Source organism: Bactrocera oleae, chromosome 6 (assembly GCF_042242935.1).
Source record: "Bactrocera oleae isolate idBacOlea1 chromosome 6, idBacOlea1, whole genome shotgun sequence".
Classification (NCBI taxonomy): domain Eukaryota; kingdom Metazoa; phylum Arthropoda; class Insecta; order Diptera; family Tephritidae; genus Bactrocera; species Bactrocera oleae.
The window spans coordinates 45,146,092-45,166,911 of record NC_091540.1 but is presented as its reverse complement, the minus strand read 5'-3'; the positions used below and the strand labels follow the sequence as shown (position 1 = coordinate 45,166,911).

Here is a 20,820-nt window from a genome sequence, read left to right as displayed (position 1 = left end):
TGATCCATTTAAGCTGAGCGAGCAAACCGAATCGACACAAAATTCTTACCTATTTAACCAAGACGGATACAATCTTTTTCTATGTTCGTGTGAAGTTTGATCTTCATATGTCAGTTCACGACGCAAAATGTTTGCCTGGCGATTTTTACCATGGAACCAAAATTGAAAAACGAGTTTGCTTAAAATTTTGTGTTTCCAATGGAATCGCATCTACGGAATCATTCAAAATTTTGCAAAAGTCTTTTGAGGAGTCTATTTTATCACGAGCACGAATATTCGAGTGGTCGTGAAGTCATTGAAAACGGAAAGCACGACAGGCCATCCCAGCCGAGGCTTATTAAGCTTAAGTGTATGGAAAAGTGGATTGAGCGTTAGCAGGATTGTATTAGGTCAGGAGTCTATTTTGAAGGCGATAACAAAGAGTTGTGATTTTGAAAATGTTGTTTTTTTTTTGTTAGTCTGGGTCAAATTTGATCAAATATTATATTTGGCCAAGTTTCATATCGTATATGTATTCTTACAAGAGAAATTATTTTAGTTATGTGACAATATCAGTTGAAACTCCAAATAGAGATTACGAACTAAACATTTGATGGAAGAAACCATTTTTTATGCCCTAAGTATGGTATAATAAGTTTACCAAGAAGTTTGTAACACCAAAAAGAAAACGTCGGAGTATATATACTCGTATAATTGATCAGCATGCCGAGCTGAGCCGATTTAGCTATGTCTGTCTATCCGTCTGTATATATGTGAACTAGTCGCTCAGTTTTTCGACAAGAAATTTTGCACACCTACTTTTCTTACGAAGACACTGCTCATTTGAACCGCTGATATCTTATTATATCCCTATAGCATATAGCTGCCATACAAACTGAAGGATCGAAATCAAGTGCTTGTGTGGAAAACTTTGTCATTTGACGAGATATCTTTAAAAAATTTGGTACGGATTAATGCCTAAGGCAATGGTGCAATCTCCGTTGAAGTTGTTCAGATCAGACCAATACCATTTAGCATATAGCTGCCATATAAGCTGACCGATTTTATACTCCTTTCTGCTATAAAAATGCATCTGTGAAGGGTATTAGAGCTTCGATGCAGCCGAAGTTAACGTTTTTTCTGTTTGTTTTCTATTTTAACTTAAAGTGGATAAATTTATATTACTCCAACACTTTAGCTGCTACTCTTTTAAGCTACTAAAGACTTAAAGTCTCTAAAGAGAACCACTTAAAATTGCATTTAAGCACTGCCGTTGCCTTGGGGACATTAAGGCACACCATGTGTTGCACGTTGCAACGTTTAAACCCAAAATTATTGCACTCAACCAGCAAAATGGCAAAGTGGCATAGAAGCAAATGCCATAAAACTGGTACTTTTAAGCTTTTGTAGGCCTCAACGTTGGCCCCTATTACAAACAAATATGATAATACGAGTGCCTAAGTATATGGCTAGGCCTGGAGGATACTAAGCGCTATTAAGTAATATGTGTATTAGAAGGCTTCCATACATACATACATGTACTTGAGTTTGAGCAAACTTTTGGTAAAGTTGACACAAACTGTTGTAGCCCTCAAAACATACACACACATATGTATATATATATGCTTGTATATGTTCTTAGGTGTGTATATATTTGTGACAATATTGTTCCTTCGAGTGCTTTGATTGCTTTTGTTTTTGCCTGACTAAAAACCATGCAATCGCATGCGATTTAGAGCTTAAAAGTGAGCGGCGCCCAGACGCTAAAGTGCAACGGGGCGATACGCAAAAGTTGCTGGGCAATGCTGCCAGCCTGTGGAAGTTGCATAAACACCGAGTGTGCTGCACTGCCCTTCTTTGAACCACAGCAAAAACCACGGCTGTTGGCGCATGCATATTCCATGGCAGACATGTCAATGCAGGAGCTCATAAAACAAATACAAGTGTGTGTGTGTGTGTGTGTGTGAATATGTGTGTAGATGTATGTGGATGCACTTGGGTGTCAACGTTTTCAACCGTTAGCTTGTTTGTGACGTCACATTTGACATGCGTTGTTTTGACATGGTTCTTATTAGTCAAACGTGGCGACCAGACGAGTGCAGAAGCCAACAAATACACAAACACACACTGACGCATAGCACATGCACGCACACATACATGCATTCTTTGGCCATATTGTGCTTGCAAGCCGCATGGATGTGCGTACAGAAGTGTGTGGTTGCATAGTCAGCGAGTCAATTCTTCTTGCCAGAGATGCCAGCTACCGATGTTGTCATCCTAAATATGTGTACGTGTTTGAAATGTGAGAGTGTTTTGGTTTTTGTATTCCACAGTCGTCGCAACCCATCCAGGCAGCCTAAATATTCGACTGCAGTTCAGTCAATTTTTTTTTTTTTGTTTTTGATGGAGTCTGCTGCCACAGACTCTACACATCCGTTGGCAGTGGCTTTTCAAGGCATTTACACCGAATTCGTCACGGCTACCGTTCGAACTTTTCGAATTGTTTCGCTTGTGTTTTATATTTGAGTTCAGCATGTGGAAGTGTGTGTGTTAAGAGATGTTAGCATATTTGTGTGTATGTGTGGTTATGCCTGCACTTTTGTCATTGCCACAATAATTCGGATTCAATAATCGTTACATGAATAACTGTCTACTTTGGCAAGTGGTGCCAAAGCTTACCGCTTTCTAAGCCTTAAAGTGAGCGGGCACTTGTGTGACAATAATGCCGATTATGCCAGGCAGCTGTACTAAATTGAACATAGACTGGTTTAAAATGCAATTTTAGAATCTTCGAATACTTTAAGCTAGCACATTTAGAACGTTTCAAAGAAAAATATTAAAAAATAGCACATCTCCACTCAAAATCATAGCCCAAAGTTTTTCTTTTTGGAAGTCTGTCGGTAATCTTGAACATGGCGATTTTTACCGTGGGAAAAGAAATTGAAAAACTAGTTTGTTTCGGAAAGTCAACATTATTACGAACACAAATATCTGGGTGGTGCTTGAAAATATGAATGGACTCAACACATTTTGGTTAATATTTTGTGTATGAAGTATGTCATTGCTGGACTCATACTAAAAGACCTGAATCTTTTGCCAAAATCGACTTAGAGTAGAGATCACAAAATAATTGCTTAACAATGAGACAATACCTTTTTACTTTTTACGGCAACGATCTAAATTGATTCCAAATAAAAATTTTGTTATATTTCTTGCACTTACCGTCACTTGATGTGGTGCCACCCTCAACCGTTTCCAGGTAATGCGCTTTACACAGCACCCGATCGTCGATCAGAGCAAATTGTTCGCCGGTGGAGAGTTGTCGTCCGCACTGATCGCACGCGAAACACGCCAAGTGGAAGACGAGGTCACGCGCGCGACGCACCCAATCCGTAGCGGAGATGCCACGACAGCATTTTGAGCATTTTGCGCCGAAGTGTCTGAAAAGCAACAGAAATAGATGAAAACAAAGCCATAAGTATGTCAAAGTACAAATCAAATGTTAGTGACAAAGTAAAATTAGTTTAAGTGCATGCAGTCTACTTTAAGGCGTTAAGACGCGGATTAAATTCAATGCACGCCATTAAGTGTGTTTGGTTAAAAAGTTAAAGTGTTTAGCTCAAGCTTTAAGCAGCAACGTAAAGCTCAAGTGGCTGTCTATACGTATAACGACTGTTATGTGTATAGCTGTGTGTGTGTGTGTCGCATTTGAGATTCCGCAAATCATGTCTCGGCATTCAAATCAGGCTGACTGAGGCGCAAAGTACGCGCACTTGTCACCGGAAGTGGCATGAGTGAGTGCGCTGAATTGCGTTGTGAGTGCGTGAGTACGTGTGTCTGTATTGACATTTTGGCCTACAAGCGCACACACACACACATATGCATATTGTGTATTTATGTTCAACACTGTCCAACTCGTCACACTTGACACTTTTCGAAATGAGTCTGCAGTTTATAATGCGCCGATCCGGATTCGGCAGCGTACACCTCAGCTGGCAGCTACATTCGATGGTGCGTGTGTATGCGCTCAATCGCTTTGGCGACATCTGCATCAATGACTCGATTGTGTATCTTATAGATAGAAGTTGGAAAAAAACGAATATTAAAGCAACAATATTTATGCTGTGTTATTCTTAGTTGGTCGCTTGTTTAGTGCGACAGTCACGTTTGTGCAACAACAACAACAGCAACACCATCGATATCAGCAGCATGAATGACAACAACAGTCAACTTAAAATTCTTAGCTTGAAAAATAAATATTTTTACAACAGCATCAGTCATTTTCGTTTCATCTCTTTTAGTACAACAACAAGCGTGCACTGCTTGGAGCACTGCCTTACTGCCTTGGCCCAGCAGTCAACTCGGCAGGTACATATGTGTCATTGTTTATACATACAAACAAACGTATGTATGTGTGTGTGTGTGTGCGATTGCTCGGTTGTAGTCCACTGGTCCGTGGGGACATTGCTGCTGTAAAGGTCGCAGCAGAGGCGCAGCCGCCGACTTTGGGGACACCTTCCGCGACGGAGCGTAATTGTACCAACTCATGCCACTCAATGGAATTGAAAATTCAAAGTGACAGTAGATAGATAGTGTGTGAAAAAACACGAAAAATAAAGTTAAATAAACATGCTTAATACAAAAACAAAAATAAACAAGCACACATAGTAGTTGAAGCGAATGAAAGGCAAATCGAAGCGAAAATCTACTTTATGAACATTACTAGCTTTGCATTTAATATTATTTTGTTTTTGCTTTTGTTTTCTTTACACTTCCACACACAAGCATGCGTATGTATGTATATATTTATATAAGTTTTTGTGTTTATTTTATTTCTTTGCGTTCTTATTTATTTTTAAGCTTAAAGTGTTGAATCAAATGCTCTTAGCTGCGTTACATTTAAAAGTTTAGAAAATATTTTCATATCATACTTTTGGCATATACATAAATGTATGCATGTACATATGTATATATAGTATTAACTCGTTTATATTTTAGGGAGTGTGGGAAAATATTTATCTGACACCTGAGTATATGGTTTCCTTTTAAGGTGACATAAATATAAATGCATACAAATATCACGAACAATGATAATTATTGAATGTTTTCTGTTTGTAGCTGTTGTTTCTAATATATTTGTCCAGTCACTTATGAAAACACATACCAATTAAAGCATAAAAAATTCGCTGAAGTGAATTTTACCGAAAGTTTGACAATAATTTTCAAAGAAATTCCCAAAAAAAAAAATAAAATCAATTTCAAAATCTTAATTTCTTCGTAGTTTTATAATTGAAATTTTCCTCAGAAAGCTAAAAATTTTAACTTATTAAAAATACTTTCAGTATACATTCACAAAAAGAAAATTTTTTGAAAAAATAAAATTATTTTACAAATTTCTTGAGATTTGAAGTTTTACAATCGAAAAAGTGCGATATAACTTCTGATCAAATTTGATCCGAATTGTAAAAATATATACAAATTTTCACGTATTTCAATAAAAATCTTTATTATAACTTGTAAAATAGATTCCTAAGCTGATACAAGCATGCCAACGTTTAATACATTTTTCCATACACTTAAGCTTAATAACCTTCGACTGGGATGGTCTTCAGTGACTTCAGCGAATTTCAATATCGGTTAATTTTTGGAGCGCCACTCGCTAGATTGTTGGACAGTTTCGACGTCATATTCATAAATCAACGTCTCGTCACCAGTAATGAAGCATTTGCTGTATGTTGCGTCATTAACTATCTGGGATTGATAGGCTTAATACCCAAGTCGATCCGTAGATGTCGATATTCTCTGCTATCTCTCTGATGCCAATACAACGACTACTTGTTCGATGTTTTCGTCTTTAACAGAGGTGATTGAACGACTCGCAAGTTTTCGATGACTTCACGACCTTCGCTGAATGCTTGCTGTCACTCAACTCCCCAAAATACTTTTGCAAAATTTTCAACGATTACGTAGCCGTAATTCCATTGGAAACACAAATTTCAAACAAACTCTTTGTTACATTTTTTTCATTGTAAAAATAGCCAAATAAATTTTTTACAGCGTAAAGAAGTTTTTTTAAGTTTAATTTAAGTAATAGCTTACAATTTTTTTTGGTAAAAAAATCACCTTAAGAGTATTTTCATATTTCATATATGTACATAAATCCACATATGTATATCTTTGATATATATATGTATATTTCTGTTGTATTAAAAATATATTTAAAATATAAATTTGAAATCTGAAGATATGCTAGTTTTTGCACACTTTATTTCCTTAGGGGTCAGAAGGACAAGTTCCAAATAAAATAGCGGTTAAAAAATATATACATTAATTATACAAAATTTCCAAATGCCAAATATAGTAGTATAATATATTTTTTTCAATTGATATATTATATAAAAATAAAAAAACCAAATCTCGACACTTTCGGCATGATACCTATTTTGCCTTAATAAATTCCCACACTACACAGTTACATACTTTTTAGCACAAACATGGAATTTATTATATAATATTTATTGTATATGGGTATGCACATAAATTTATATCTCTACATATGTTCATATACCATACATATGTATGTGTTTGTAATTCTCTTTTGCACTGCCGTTTCATACTTACTTGCCATAGTCTGCTTTACAATAGACTTGCCGTTCGCGGATGAAACACGATTGCTGTCGGTCGAGCGGGCATTGACAGATGCAGCAGCGCAAACAGGTGGCATGCCACGAACAACCGCCAACCTCGAGAAAAAACCGATCCGAGATTGGCTCCCCACACGCCGCGCATGAACGCAGCTCAGTCTGTAATAAGAAGATAAAGAAATATTTAGTATTTTATATTGTGAATTTATTTAGTGGCGAAATTAAATACAAATCTAAAGTGATTTGTAAATAAGAGGGATTTTGGGGATTCTAAGCCGGTATGAAGTTAAAATTGTGGTTAATCTAAAATTCAAGTCATTCAATAAAAAGTCATTTGGATTCAGCCACTTCTAAACTAGAAATGTAAGTCCGTATAGAAACATAGAAGGAGTAAGAAAAACAAGAACGATAAAAATAGAGTTTACGACGGTTTGTTACAGTTACTTTTGTGGAGTGCGTTTGACAGAAATATATTTTCGTCGTGACGTCATAAACGAAATAATGCGAAGACTTCTAAATAAAAATAACAGTTTTATAAAAAAATTGTTGTCAAATCAGCGATTGTAACTCCCGAACGATAAGGCAATTTTTTATCGTTAATATAACCAAGCTCAATTCCGTTAAGAAATACAACTGTTATAAATTTATGTTTTCTGCAATAGAGAATGAGTAAGAGAGAGAGCAAAAACATAAATTTATGGTATAACTGTGGAATCACTGCATATTCATTAGAACGTTGGCATTTAGCCGTCGGCAGCGTTCGTGATTTTTATGTGGCATGTGAAGTTGGCGAAGTCGTTGATTCCTCATTTAGTTGTTGTTTATGGTTTAATCTTCTCATGTGTAAGAGTTTCTTTATTAGCTTCATAAAGGATTACGAATATTTATGAAGCAGCTAAATGTTGCACAAACTTTGCTAAACAAACAAAAATGTTAATCTTGGCTTAAACGAAGAGCAGAGGTCTAGACTCCATAGAAATGTATAATTGTGCATGTAAAATCGTAATAAGCTAGAGTATATGTACATATGTATATGAGATTATGCGAATACTCCGAAGGTGGTAAAACGAAGAACATTAAAATATTTACACAAAGTAACGGTAGTTATTCGGAAAATTATAATTTAACTCCAGAGCGCTCAATGTCTTTATTAGCTAGAGTATATGTACATATGTATATGAGATTATGCGAATACTCCGAAGGTGGTAAAACGAAGAACATTAAAATATTTACACAAAGTAACGGTAGTTATTCGGAAAATTATAATTTAACTCCAGAGCGCTCAATGTCTTTATTATACAGTTATGAGAGGTATATAAGATATAATGAGTAGAATATATATATATATATCAATAGTTGCTCTGGCGATTCTTATAAGAAAACACATACTTAAACCTTCACCCATCTTTCCCATAAATTGGGACAACAATAGGCTTTTGGCTTTAAACATTTCATTAAATTCAAATTGGAACATAAATTCGAAACTTTTTATGTTAATTACATTTGGAAATGTTGTTGACTTTTGCTGGCAATCACTTGGCGCGGTTATTGCATCGGCGGATTTTAAAGTTCAAAATATAATATTTTATACTTAAATGCTAATAACGAACTTTGTGTTATCGACACACATTTAAAGTAGCAAATTCAGTCGTAAATATTCAAATTTCTGGTAGGTTATAAATTTGTTTTTATATTTGTGTGTTGCCTTTGAATTTTTATATATATTTATGTTTTTAATTTTTTATACTTTTATATATTTTTAAATTTTTTATTTTTATTTTTATAATTGGCGCTCAGCGTTATTTATGATGTTTCGACCATTAGCTAAATGGGGTTGAAAATATTTCAAAGTTTTTTTTATGTATTGTATTTATTTATTATTTATGTATATTAGTGCAATACATATAAACATTGTTCCCCCATATAATAGACTTCTCTATATTATTAAGGAATCAGTTTTCTTAGTGCTCAAAACTATGAAGGAACGATCTCATTTCTTGAAAAAGTAATGAATACACTAATATATTCCCCCTTTTGTAATTTTTAAAGATCTCCTAGAAGATTCATTAGATTAAATTACCAAATATAAGTCACTAAGTATCTGATATTAGGAGTACAATACCATGAGATTTTAAAGAATTGTGTATAGCTTTTCAGATTTACTTTTTTGATTAAGTGAGGTTCTTTTATATTCTAGAAAAACTCATAAAGAACCCAATAAGGGTTGCCCTGTAACTTTGATTTACTAAAACCTTAAGCCCAAAACAGAATCTTACGCACTGAAAGTTTTAGAAAATGTGAGGAACATATGTACGTATATAATATCAGAAGGAAGGAGGTTATCACACAAGGACGAAAAATGATTTTCGAATAATATTAACCACAACAACCACAAACATTGAGGGACTGAAGCCATTATGTTGAGCTCCACAACATTTGACAATATTTAAATAAGCAGAGTGACGAGGATACTCCTAAAGCATAGCTACGTGTGAACACGATTTATATTTACATATGTATACATGCATATTACGGACTCTGAGCTAGTTGACGTCCACCATGTTCTCGGGTGACACTTAATATTTTCATGTATTTGTATTTTTTATTGCTACTTCTTTATGTTTGATCGCGTGTTATTGATAACGCGCACACTAGTTTTTGAGCTGACAGATCCAGTGGTATCTAAAAGTATTTGCGGCCACACAAAAGCGAAAAACAAATATAAAAGTACAGTGACTCAAAATATTAATCTTACAAAGTATTTTTGACCTGTGTCGAAAATGAATTTTAAAAGAAAATTTAAAAAAATTTATTTTAGAGAAAATTCTGCCATGAACTAAAAAAATGAAAGAATTTTAATAATTCATTTTGCAAAATTTTGTATGAGGAACATTTTTCTATTTAAAATTATCTAAAAAATAAATCAAATAAATTTATTTTTACTATATATAATATCAGGTAATGATCAAAAGACTCATTGAAATGTTGATTTTTAACAAAATGGCGACTTTACAAGAAAGTCGTTTTTTGTTAAAAAATTTACTATTCAGAACAGCTCAAATAATGAAAATTATTAGTAGAAACCTTATTCCTTAAATAAATGATACATATATCTCAGAAGGTCGTGTGAAATTTGAGGTCAATTGCTCCAGCCATTTCAGAGAAATTTTTCTTACCGAGTTTGAAAACGGTGTTTCGAGAAAAACATATTTGAAGTTTTGTGAGCCGATCACACTAAGTTAAAAAAGTCTTATAAATAAGTTCATGCCTCCGATTGTATTTGCCGGGTCAACTTAAAATTTCCGAAGATTACCATATTCTCAAATATAATATAATATAAATATCGATATATAAGCCAAAACAAAAATCAATTTTTTTAAATTCACAAGTGGATATATATAAAACATAACCTTTTCTTGATAAATATAAAAACACTTCGGAACACACTGTAAACAATAAAAATAACTTCCCATAAATATATGTACGTATATTTTTACCACTCATAATTCCACGCAATTATGTATGTATATAGCTTTTTCTATGGCCACTACTGTGTTCATTGGTTTGCTGCCATCCTGCCTACTTCCCTTTATTATCCTGTGTGACAATAAAGCGCCAGCAATGGCTATGAGTTGGAATTTTATTACCACCGTGTTTTTTTTTTATACAATTTGCTTGTTGGTTTTGTTTCTGTTGTCTACTTTAGTTGTTGTTTTTTGCTAAGGGGTCGCCTCAAATGGTCTGGGTTTGTGATGTAATAAATAATTTTGACATGTTTGGTGGGCATAGAAGCATGACTTTTGCATTGCCAACTGCATTGTCTGTATCGCCATTTGTTAGTTTACATATCTCGCCTGTATGGCTGCCTTGCGCATGCGCACTCATGGCGCCGTGCTATGTTGGTAATACTAATTGAAAAACCATTTTGTATATGACAATTCGTAAACTGTTGCTATTGCTGTTGGTTTTACTGCTGTGTTATCCTGCGTGTAAACAGGAGCGATTTGCTGCGGTTGCTGGCTGCGGTGAGTTTGAACCCTCCGCACTTAAGCGCGTACCACAAAACATACACACATACATATGCATATATAAATTGTGTATGTGTATGTGCGCGTGTATGCCGTTACGTGTCAAAATTATTCATATGCTTGTATCCTCGCATTGTGATGCTAAACAGCACTTGTGCGAGTAGTGACTTCACCATATTGCCGCTGTCAAGAATGATTTGTGCAAAAACAAAAAAAAAACGAGAATAATGAAATGATATGAAATTGTCTGCCTCCCCTCTGTATATGCGCGTCTGCAGTAGGCAGCGACTCGTTTGAGGCGGGTAAAATCGAAAAAAAAAAACGTTTCGTCACAGATATTTTAACAGTTGTTTTCACATCAATGCAAACGCCCAGCAATTCAGCTGCAACCTCAAAAGTCATCTCATGCTTTACCACACACATACACAGAAACAAGCGCACATTCATTTAAACTTCTGCTTCTAGCAACTAGAGGCACTTCCATCCAGTACACTCGCTTTAGATTCGTTGCGCTACGTTGCCATTTCATACATATTTATCACGTTGTGTTGTTTTTTTGTTGTTGTTATTTTATATCTATATTTGTTATTGTTTAGCTTTTCTCGAATCACAAAGCCGCATCGATTAAGTAAGTCGTCGCTGTAGTTATCGCTGCTATATCCAACACCGTTGTCCTACGCGTCGTCGCTGCTTTTTCTTACCTTTTTCTTCGCTTTTGTCGATTTAAAATTGTTTTTTGATCTTTACCGCTCACCATTGTTTGCTCTAGCAGCTATTCACGTTCGACGGTAAACAGTAAAAATTTGTCAGTTTAACAACAAATACGTGTACTTAGTAACCAACTTGGCCGCAGACATATACACACATACATAAATATATTAAATTAACATGCATTTCTCTGTAGCTCAACATCAAAGCTTCGCTCTCGTTCGGGCAGAATTTTTAACAGGTTCTACTCGCTTGGTGTTGCTGCGCGTCACTTTGAAGTGTCACTGTGCCTCTGCGGTAGCGGGCGTGTGGGGTTATGCCCAATAAACTTTTAGACCTGAGTCAAATGAAAGCTCAAGTTGAGAAATAGCTGTGTTCACAATTTTTTAAAACTTTTTCCTCAATTTAAGAATAAAGCGTACTGTTGAAAAATTTTGTTTAGCAAAGACTACAGTGAAATCAGGTTTTATCTACAATACAAGAAATTCGAAAAAAAAATGGAAAATGGTCTCGTTTGTTAAAAATTTTCAGAAGTTTGCAAAAAGTTGCTTATGTTTGTTGGGTGTTGACAAATTAGGTGTGTGAGTACGTTTGTGTGTTTAAGCACGTGTTCTTTCAAATATATAGACATGTTATTAATTTCGATTAAGTAAGTTATTTTTTGTTTATAAAGCGCTTACTTTCAATTAGCGCCAATTTACTGTTTATATGCATACTAATAAATATCAATATACTAATATATAAATATAAAAATATTAAGTGCGTTTTCATTATACAGTGCAATTATAAACACCTTTTTGTAGCTTTGAAATGCAAGAAATTAGCATATTGGGCTCCAACCCATTTCATTTAAATTTATGGAATAGAAATATAGATATAGATTGGGGTGCGTCAAAACAATCGAAACGAACGAGAAAATTTCCTACAAGACTATGAGCTTTGCAATTTAAAATGTTTTTCTTTCATTGAATTATAAAATTCAAAGCAAAAAAACAAATAAAATTAAAGACCATTTCGTAGAGCATTAAGTTTTCTACAAAATTTATGAAACGAGATATTTTTCAAGTAGTTGCAAGCGAGATACGAATTTTTCTATCTGATAATAAGAAAAAAAAACAGAAAACTATTAGCTTTGTTTAGAGGTGTCTATCAACCAATTTTTCCGAGTACGAAGCGTAAACATTCGTTTTTTGACTCACCCTAATATAGATAAAGATATAGATATAGATATAGATATAGATATAGATATAGATATAGATATAGATATAGATATAGATATAGATATAGATATAGATATAGATATAGATATAGATATAGATATAGATATAGATATAGATATAGATATAGATATAGATATAGATATAGATATAGATATAGATATAGATATAGATATAGATATAGATATAGATATAGATATAGATATAGATATAGATATAGATATAGATATAGATATAGATATAGATATAGATATAGATATAGATATAGATATAGATATAGATATAGATATAGATATAGATATAGATATAGATATAGATATAGATATAGATATAGATATAGATATAGATATAGATATATGAACTATTTTTGTTGAATAGTTTTGTAGGATAGTTTATTTGAGAAAAGTTTACTAAGGATGTATCCAAGAAAACTACATAAAAAAATTATTAAAGGAATTCATTTCACACTAATTTTATACAATCCTTGAAAAAAGTGTGCGGATTAATCAAATATCTAGTCGTCTGAGTCTCTCTAAGACTTTTAAAAATCGGTTGACACTTAATATCCCAGAAAGCATAAAGGGGTCTGTTCTGAAATAATATTTTCATGATTTTTAAAAATATGTACATAAACACTTTTTGATGCTATTGTTAGTAGAAGCAAAAGAGCTCACTTTTTGCGAGGAAAAAAAAGTTTCCGCCAGTAAAATGTATGAGTGCAAGAATTTGATGACAAATTTTAAAATATTAAAATTTTTAAAACATTTAAGATTGAGTTCATGTTTTCTGAAGAAAACAGAGAGCACTTTTTTACTTTCCAGAGCACATCTCACGTGATATTGCATTCCCACGCTATGCTACAAAAATTATATACACTACATGGCCTTGACCTTTGTAAGCTAAAATGTATATAACATGTATGTAAACATAAATATTGCTAATAAAAAATATAAAAAATGGAGTGTAAACATACAAATTATACCTTGTAGCTATTAAAATGTATAAATATCTGTGAATATAAAAATCTTGCAGCAAGAACCTTCGCTGAATTTATAGCCACGCTATTGCAGCAGTTATGCACCAAGTATGTGTGTATATAGTGTATATACAATATGTGTGTGTGTGTGTTTGTTCACTTTCTCGCACTTCAATAAAACTGACTTTGGTAATGAAATATAAACTTATCGAAGGTGTAATAAAATTGACAAGTCACACACATACGCGTACCTATGTATCTATGTATCCATGTATCTATATGATCTTCATCGTACATGGAAAGCAATAAAAAACAACTTCAGTGCAAGTGTAATAAAATGAAATTTTATAAATGTTATAAAAACAGCAAGCGCAAAAGTAATGAATAAATTAGAGAATACAATGAAGGAAAAGATGTTCTGGGAAGGTCATAAATACACGAGCAAACGAAACAAATATGGAAATACTAGAATTACATAAATCTACACTTTTATTATCTAATAAAAGTTTAAACATTACAATAAATAGTGTGAATACACATACCTATGTTTATTTGTATATATACACTTGTAGGAAATGTTCTAATGTAATAAAATTAGTTATCGATACATTATGCAATATTTCATATTATTAATAATATAATATTTACATAATTTAAAGCCATAAAATATGTTGTTTGCTACCAAAATAAATATCTTTAGATAGGATCTGGAGTGGGTTTTGGAATTTCAAGAGTTTTAGATTTAATGAATATTTTTCACTTCACTTATTACCTCCGTTATGTTATAAGAAAGCCGCAAAAAACACTCGCTGCAACCGCAAAATACAAGTATAACAACAAAAGCCATTGGCACTTATATAGAGATCGAGGTTAGGTTGATTAGGTCGTAGGACTGACCCTCGCAGCAAAAGTAACGCAGGATCCCACTTAGGCAGCTGTGGACGCTGTTCCTTTGTGATTCCCAAAATTCCTAGATATGGATCACCACATTCTTATAGATCGACTAACCACTCCTCTTTGAGCCAGAAAGATCGCGTAGCCACACACGTTTTGATTATCGACCAACGCTTGCCAAGCTCATGGGAGGTCCATAGATCCAACACTAGAGCTTTGGGGTACGAGTGCCATCTCTAGCAAGCTCATCGGCTTCGCAGTTTCAAGCGATTCTACTGTGACCCCGCACCCAAAGAAGTCGGATAACAAAGTGGCTTGAAGATATTGATAAAGAGGTCATACTTTTTTTGACAAGTCAGCGAGCTCAAGACTAGTACTGCAGCTTTGCTATCGGAGTGAGTGCACACTTCTCTGAAGGAAGCTGCCGAATTCAAAGATATTAATTAAAAAAGAGTGGCAATTGTATAGACTAGGAACTAAAATATCTAACTACTAATTTTCTCTTTCACTATTGGCTCTGAACGGGAGCATAACTGTTGTATACTTTTCTAGTTCCGGTTGCCTACCGTAATATATTAAGTCACAGGTTGTCTTTACAATTAGTTTCCTTCTTGTATTGGTCATACTAATTCTTTAAACAAAAATTATTAAGAAACTACCACCTAGTGCCAAAAGTTTCGCAAGTTAATATCAATTCTAATAAATACTTCTTATGAAGATCGCCGAGTTGTAGAGATTAGACTTGCGTCATGATATTCTACGCTCAGTTCTACTTTACAGAACTTGGGTCCATTTGAGTATTAATCGCAAAAACTCATTACCCATTCAAAGACAGCTTAGAATTTACAGGACAGGATCATTTATATTTCGAATAACATACATATTTGACAAAAAGCTGGTCCTGGAGAAAGGTGATATATTATATCTTATATGCGATTTGACAGTAGTACCGTCGAGCATCATAAAACTGAAAGTTTCCTTATAAACCTTAATCTTACTTTGTATTTTTTTTAGACACGTTGAGCTAGTTTAGTAACCATAGTATCTTTTTAAATGACCGACTGTCATTCTGTTTCGACCATTTTATTAATATTACCTTGTAAGCTATTTTCCTAATACTGTGGGAATTGAAAGCTAAATGCTACCGTTTTGAAACTTTTCTTCATTCAATGGTAGCCAGAAGAATGCTTCACGACATAAAAAAGCACACATGATCAGTAGAAATTTTCACTGTAAAATAAATACGTATTAGTGTCGCTGCTTTGTTACGCACTCTTGAGCCTACCGGCTTTGTTTAGTGTCGGGTTTTGTTACGCCTATTTTCCACAGTTCCACAAGCCGGTTGCTCTGATTTCAAGCAAAGCGAAGTAAATGACGAGAAAGTGAAATATACATACATATAAAGTAATAACTATTCAACAGTATGTGTGTGTGTGTATACTACTTTTTAAACGAAAGATTGATTATTAAACAAACGATGTACATATGTGTGTATGAGTGTAGTGGTGTAAAAGTGAAGCTCAATGGTCTGCTTATGGCTTGGAATTGATGACATCCCCTCGGCATATGACATATCATTGCGCAAATTGAGTGATCATCAATAATGACAAAGCGATTCGTCATCAATATTGAACACTGTCACACAGTTAAAATATCAGCCAGGGCCAGGGGCACCAAACTGCTTGAGGTTATACGCGCATTGTGCTCGTAAAGATAATAAAAATCATCTTACTAAAAATTCACGCATCATGCAATGCCGAGGCGATCACTTCATTTACAGTGGTCCGGTTGTCAAGTTCGCCAAGTTGTTGGGTGTCGTCGTTACATTTTGTATATATGTATGTATAAATTTCTTATTTTATAGGTATGTTGATATGTGTGTTCCACCAAAATAATATAGCCAGCTTTTCATGTGACAAGCGCTGATTGTGATCGCGACGACGAGAGTTAATCGTATTTGTGATTTCTATTTTTATTTATGATTATTTATTGGTGTGCCGTAAGTACTAGCTCTCGAAAGAGCGTGAGAATATGGTACGCCGGCTAATACATGTACTTACAAGTAAAGTGGATATTTTTTTCAGCAGACATTAAATTTGTAAAGATTAACAAAAAAGATAAAGAAATTTTAAAAAAGAGTTGGAATAGGTGTTTACCTACACATATACAATAGTTGACTTGAAGGAAAAATGGAAAAAAATTTACTCATATATCTTAACATTTCACGTTGTATGTATTGTATGTTTAAGACATCATTTTTATATTCTGTCTCACTTTCTTTTATGACCTGTACATATGTATTCAAGCATTTTTATACCCTGAGCAGGGTATGACTACTATAGGATGTAGCTGCCATACGCACTAATCGATGAAAGTTCTTTTAAGGAATATTTTGTATATGTAAAGGGTATTATAGCTTTGGTGCAACCGAAGTTTACGTTTTGTCTTGTTTTCTTGTTATTTTAACTTTCGTATCCAATTCTAGTATACATTTATCACAATATGTAAAAAACCAAATCAGCTTTACGCCTTCATAAAATATACATTTGTACATATGCACATATATGTATATATACCTATTAATAACTTTAATTCACTAAATTTTTCTCTTCAATAGTATTTTCGTTTACGCGGGCAGCATTTTATGGCAAGTTTATTTTTATTATGTGCGCTAAATAAAAATTTTAACAGCACAAATAAATAAGCGCTGAAAGAGCAAAGCCTGCCTTTTTGCAATAACAATAGTAAAGCGTAAAATCGCAAACAATAGTTAAGTGAAGCGCCAATGTCGCTTTCACGGGCAAAATTTAATTCAATTTATCTTCCTCTACTTTTTTAACAAGCGATGGAGGCCATTTTTTTTCATTTATTGATGCCTGTAAACGATTTTGCAACATTTCACACTTTTTTATTAAACTTTATTTAAGCGTTTGCTTTTTAGTATATACATATGTGTATGTATATGTGAATAACATACAAACAATATTTGTATGTAAGTTTATAGCAAAACAATTTTTTTTGATTTTTGTATATATGTATGTTTGCTTAATTCGAATTTATTTTTCTTTGTTTACTTCTCATCATTCAGCTTCGTAATAAATATACATATGTATATAATGCTTTTTTATATATTTTTTGCAATTCGATTTTGTGTAAATACGCAAAATCATTTAATTAATTTTAATTACTCCCTCTGAGTGATGCGAAATTAGGGCTGTGCCTTCGCCTTTACATACCTACCTTCCAATGCTTGGTTTATTTATTTTTTGCTACACTCACGCACTCAGCCCTCCTAACTGTAACAAAAAATCTTCTCTCCATTAATGAAAATTGTCAATATTAATCTTATATAAACAGGGTTGCGCTTTTCTCTGCTTAATTTCGATCATTTTTATGCTCAATTGTTTACTTTTTATTTTTTTCTTGTTTTGCATCGCTGCATCGAAAATGAATTATTATGTTTTGTAGAATAAGCAAAAACTGTTTAGTTAATCTATTGTAGCAAATATTTACGCGACACTTTAGGGCGCCATTGACGCCCAGCGACGCAACAACGCAGCAGCGCAACAACCAATAGCCAAGCAGACAACGCACTGTTGCTGTCGGCCAATCGCAGGCCAGCTGAGCATAGTAGGCAGTTGTTTGTATCATACGAGCGTATGCACACAAACATAGCTGTGTAATAATGTAGTGCTGTGTACTGACTGTGGAAATACTTGTGCTTTAAGTACATATAAACACAATTAAAAACATGTTTTTCGTTGTAAAAATGATGATGATGATAAATGTTTTAATCAAAATTATTTAGGACATTTTTTATTAAAATTTTGCATGGAAAATGTGAACTACAGAAATAAATTATAATTCAGATCGCTGTTTTCATCAGCTGCAGAAAAGTGGTTTGCTAGTGATTCCACCGTCACAAGTTCGACGTTTAAGGGGTTTTATACACTTTTGAATTTCAAAAAATAATTTTTTTTGCTTATACAGTTGTACATAGGTGTATACATACATATTCCAAAAATATTCTCTGAAAAGTTGAAGTAGATTCGACACATAATTTGATATGTGGGGATTTGTAAGAGTTTTTAATTTGGTGTAATCGGCTCCCTGAACTTACAACGTGTTTTCCTCGAAACTCTATTTTCAGAGTCGGACCGATCGGCTAGAAATTTTTTCACAACTTTTTAAGATATATTTGTCATGTAATAATGGAAGGAATAACTTTTTGATAATAATTTCAACTTTTAAGCCCCACTCTGAAACTGTATTTTTTCGCAAAAATCAAAATGTTTGCAGTATTCTTACGTTCATTACCTGTATTCATTTATTGTTGTAATATTTTTTCTGGTTTTTGATTTGAGATAGTTTTAAGCAAAAACATCTTCCTCATTTTGAGTTGTCTTTTTTAGGAGGTCTTTCTAAAGTTCAGCAACGGTGATCAAGGGAATCCGAAATTTTCAAAATTAATCACTGACTATGAAAGTAAATTAGATTCTTAAAATTTTTTAAAATTAAAATGCTTCAATCACAAAATTGCGTTTTTTTTTATTTTTAAGTAGATGGTTTTGTTGTAGTGGCAGAAAGCATTCCTGAAAAAATTTCGAAGAATGCTGCCGAGTTGACAGTTTCGGTTACGTAGACCCGACAGTAGTGCGAAGGGACTTGCAAGTGAATACAACTCTTTCTTCGCGCTTAATTTGTTTGAAACTTTGGATTTCTCTTAAAAAAATCTCTAGATTTGAGATTTTCAAAATATTTAATTTTATGATTGTGTCCATGATTTGTTTTTAAAATGCAGTTCTTCACGGTTTCTTGAATAGAAGCACAGTGTAGAATACTACTCTGAAAACCGATTGGAGGATGCTTTGAGAAACATTAAAGCTGAATATTTCTCATATACAAACCGTGTGGGTGAAAATATTATAATTCAGTTTTGAAACCAATTATCTAACCCTCTTCTTTGATATCTAGACTTAAGTACCCTGCTTTTTTCTTTTTTAGAGAACCCAATATTGATACTTAAGTCTACTTGTAGAGAGCACTCAAATATACCAGAGTTACCATCAATCATAGCGCTAATGAATGGCACTTGACTCTAAATGCGCAGCGAACCAGAAACGTTACGACGCTCTTATTTAGTTCAATAACCGTACTAATGTCTATATCCAAATAAAAACATATGTATGTAAATAAAAGTGAAGTGAAATAAAAAATACTAAATGGCAGCACAGCGCAGAAAACGCTTGAGAACGATAAAGAAGTTTTGTCGTTGACATAAAATGATAAAAACAAAGTTTTTTTTTTGCGACAGCTTCTGCTGCTACGAACATTGTAGAGCCACGGCATTGCCGTAAAGAAAACTGGAAAGGGCATAGCTACAAAGCAGCGTAGAGGAACTGCTTAATTACCGATTAATGTCAAAGTGTGCAGCATGTTTTCGCAAAATTTATCTGCAATATTAATTTTTATCGCTAAAAATGCAACAACAACAACAACAATAATGCGTGTGTTTTGTTGTTACGAGCGCAAAGGGACACTAGCAACTACGAGGCTGAGTAGCGCTACAACAACTGCGGATGAGAACGTCAGCCAGGGTAGTGCGAGCGTAGATATATATATACATATATATTGTACTACAACTACTACTATTTACATATTTTTACGGCGCTGCCGTGGCATAGTTGACAGGTTTAGCGAAATTAATATTTGCAAATGCAAAGACGTAAGCAGGCAAACACATTCGCTACGGGCCGCTAGGCAAATATTATGATGGCAGTCTGTCGCACGAAATGGGCGATCTTTGATAGCAATAAAAAACAAAAACATAATAAAAACAAAAAAGTGCAAGGAAGAAGAAGAAGAAAACTGCTTGCAAAAGTAAGTGGCAGCGCGCCTGCGTTGCCAACTGTCGATGAGTGGCCCATAAAAATATTTTACAGTTTTGCGTGTCGCGACAGGCAGCGCACACAGCTGCATTTGTCGCAACGTCCATTGAGCCGCAATGCAACGGTCGGTGGACACGCATTTTTTCTTAGCGTCTTTACTCATTGACGCTTTCAACAAGTGATTCCAGAAATCATTTTGTGGGCTAATTTATGTCATGAACAACAATGCCGAAATGCGCAAAAGTCATACGACAATAAACGACTGCTTGGTGAAATGAATACTTTGTGGCGCTCAGTGCATTCGCATGTCGCGTAACGCACTCGCTCTTAATAAAAGAAAAAAAATTTTAAAAAATATAAAAAAAATTTAAGATTAAAATTGAAATGTTATTTTTTTAATTTAATACCTTATAAATATATAGGTATGTATATATAAAGATTTCTTGCACCAAATTAAAAAAACTGCTGTACGCATTATTTAGTATT

General features: G+C 33.8%; 1 protein-coding gene across 2 annotated transcripts in view; it reads right to left on the bottom strand.

Moving 5' to 3' along the window:
- Awh (LIM/homeobox protein arrowhead) overlaps positions 1-20,820 on the bottom strand; it is a 48,875-nt gene that overhangs the window by 6,593 nt on the left and 21,462 nt on the right. For both annotated transcript variants that reach the window (XM_036372401.2, XM_036372402.2), the window contains exons 2-3: positions 6,601-6,782; positions 3,202-3,419 (exon numbers count right to left, since the gene is read on the bottom strand). In XM_036372401.2, coding sequence (XP_036228294.1) covers positions 3,202-3,419; positions 6,601-6,782 — 400 coding nt within the window. The remainder of the gene's footprint in view (positions 1-3,201; positions 3,420-6,600; positions 6,783-20,820) is intronic.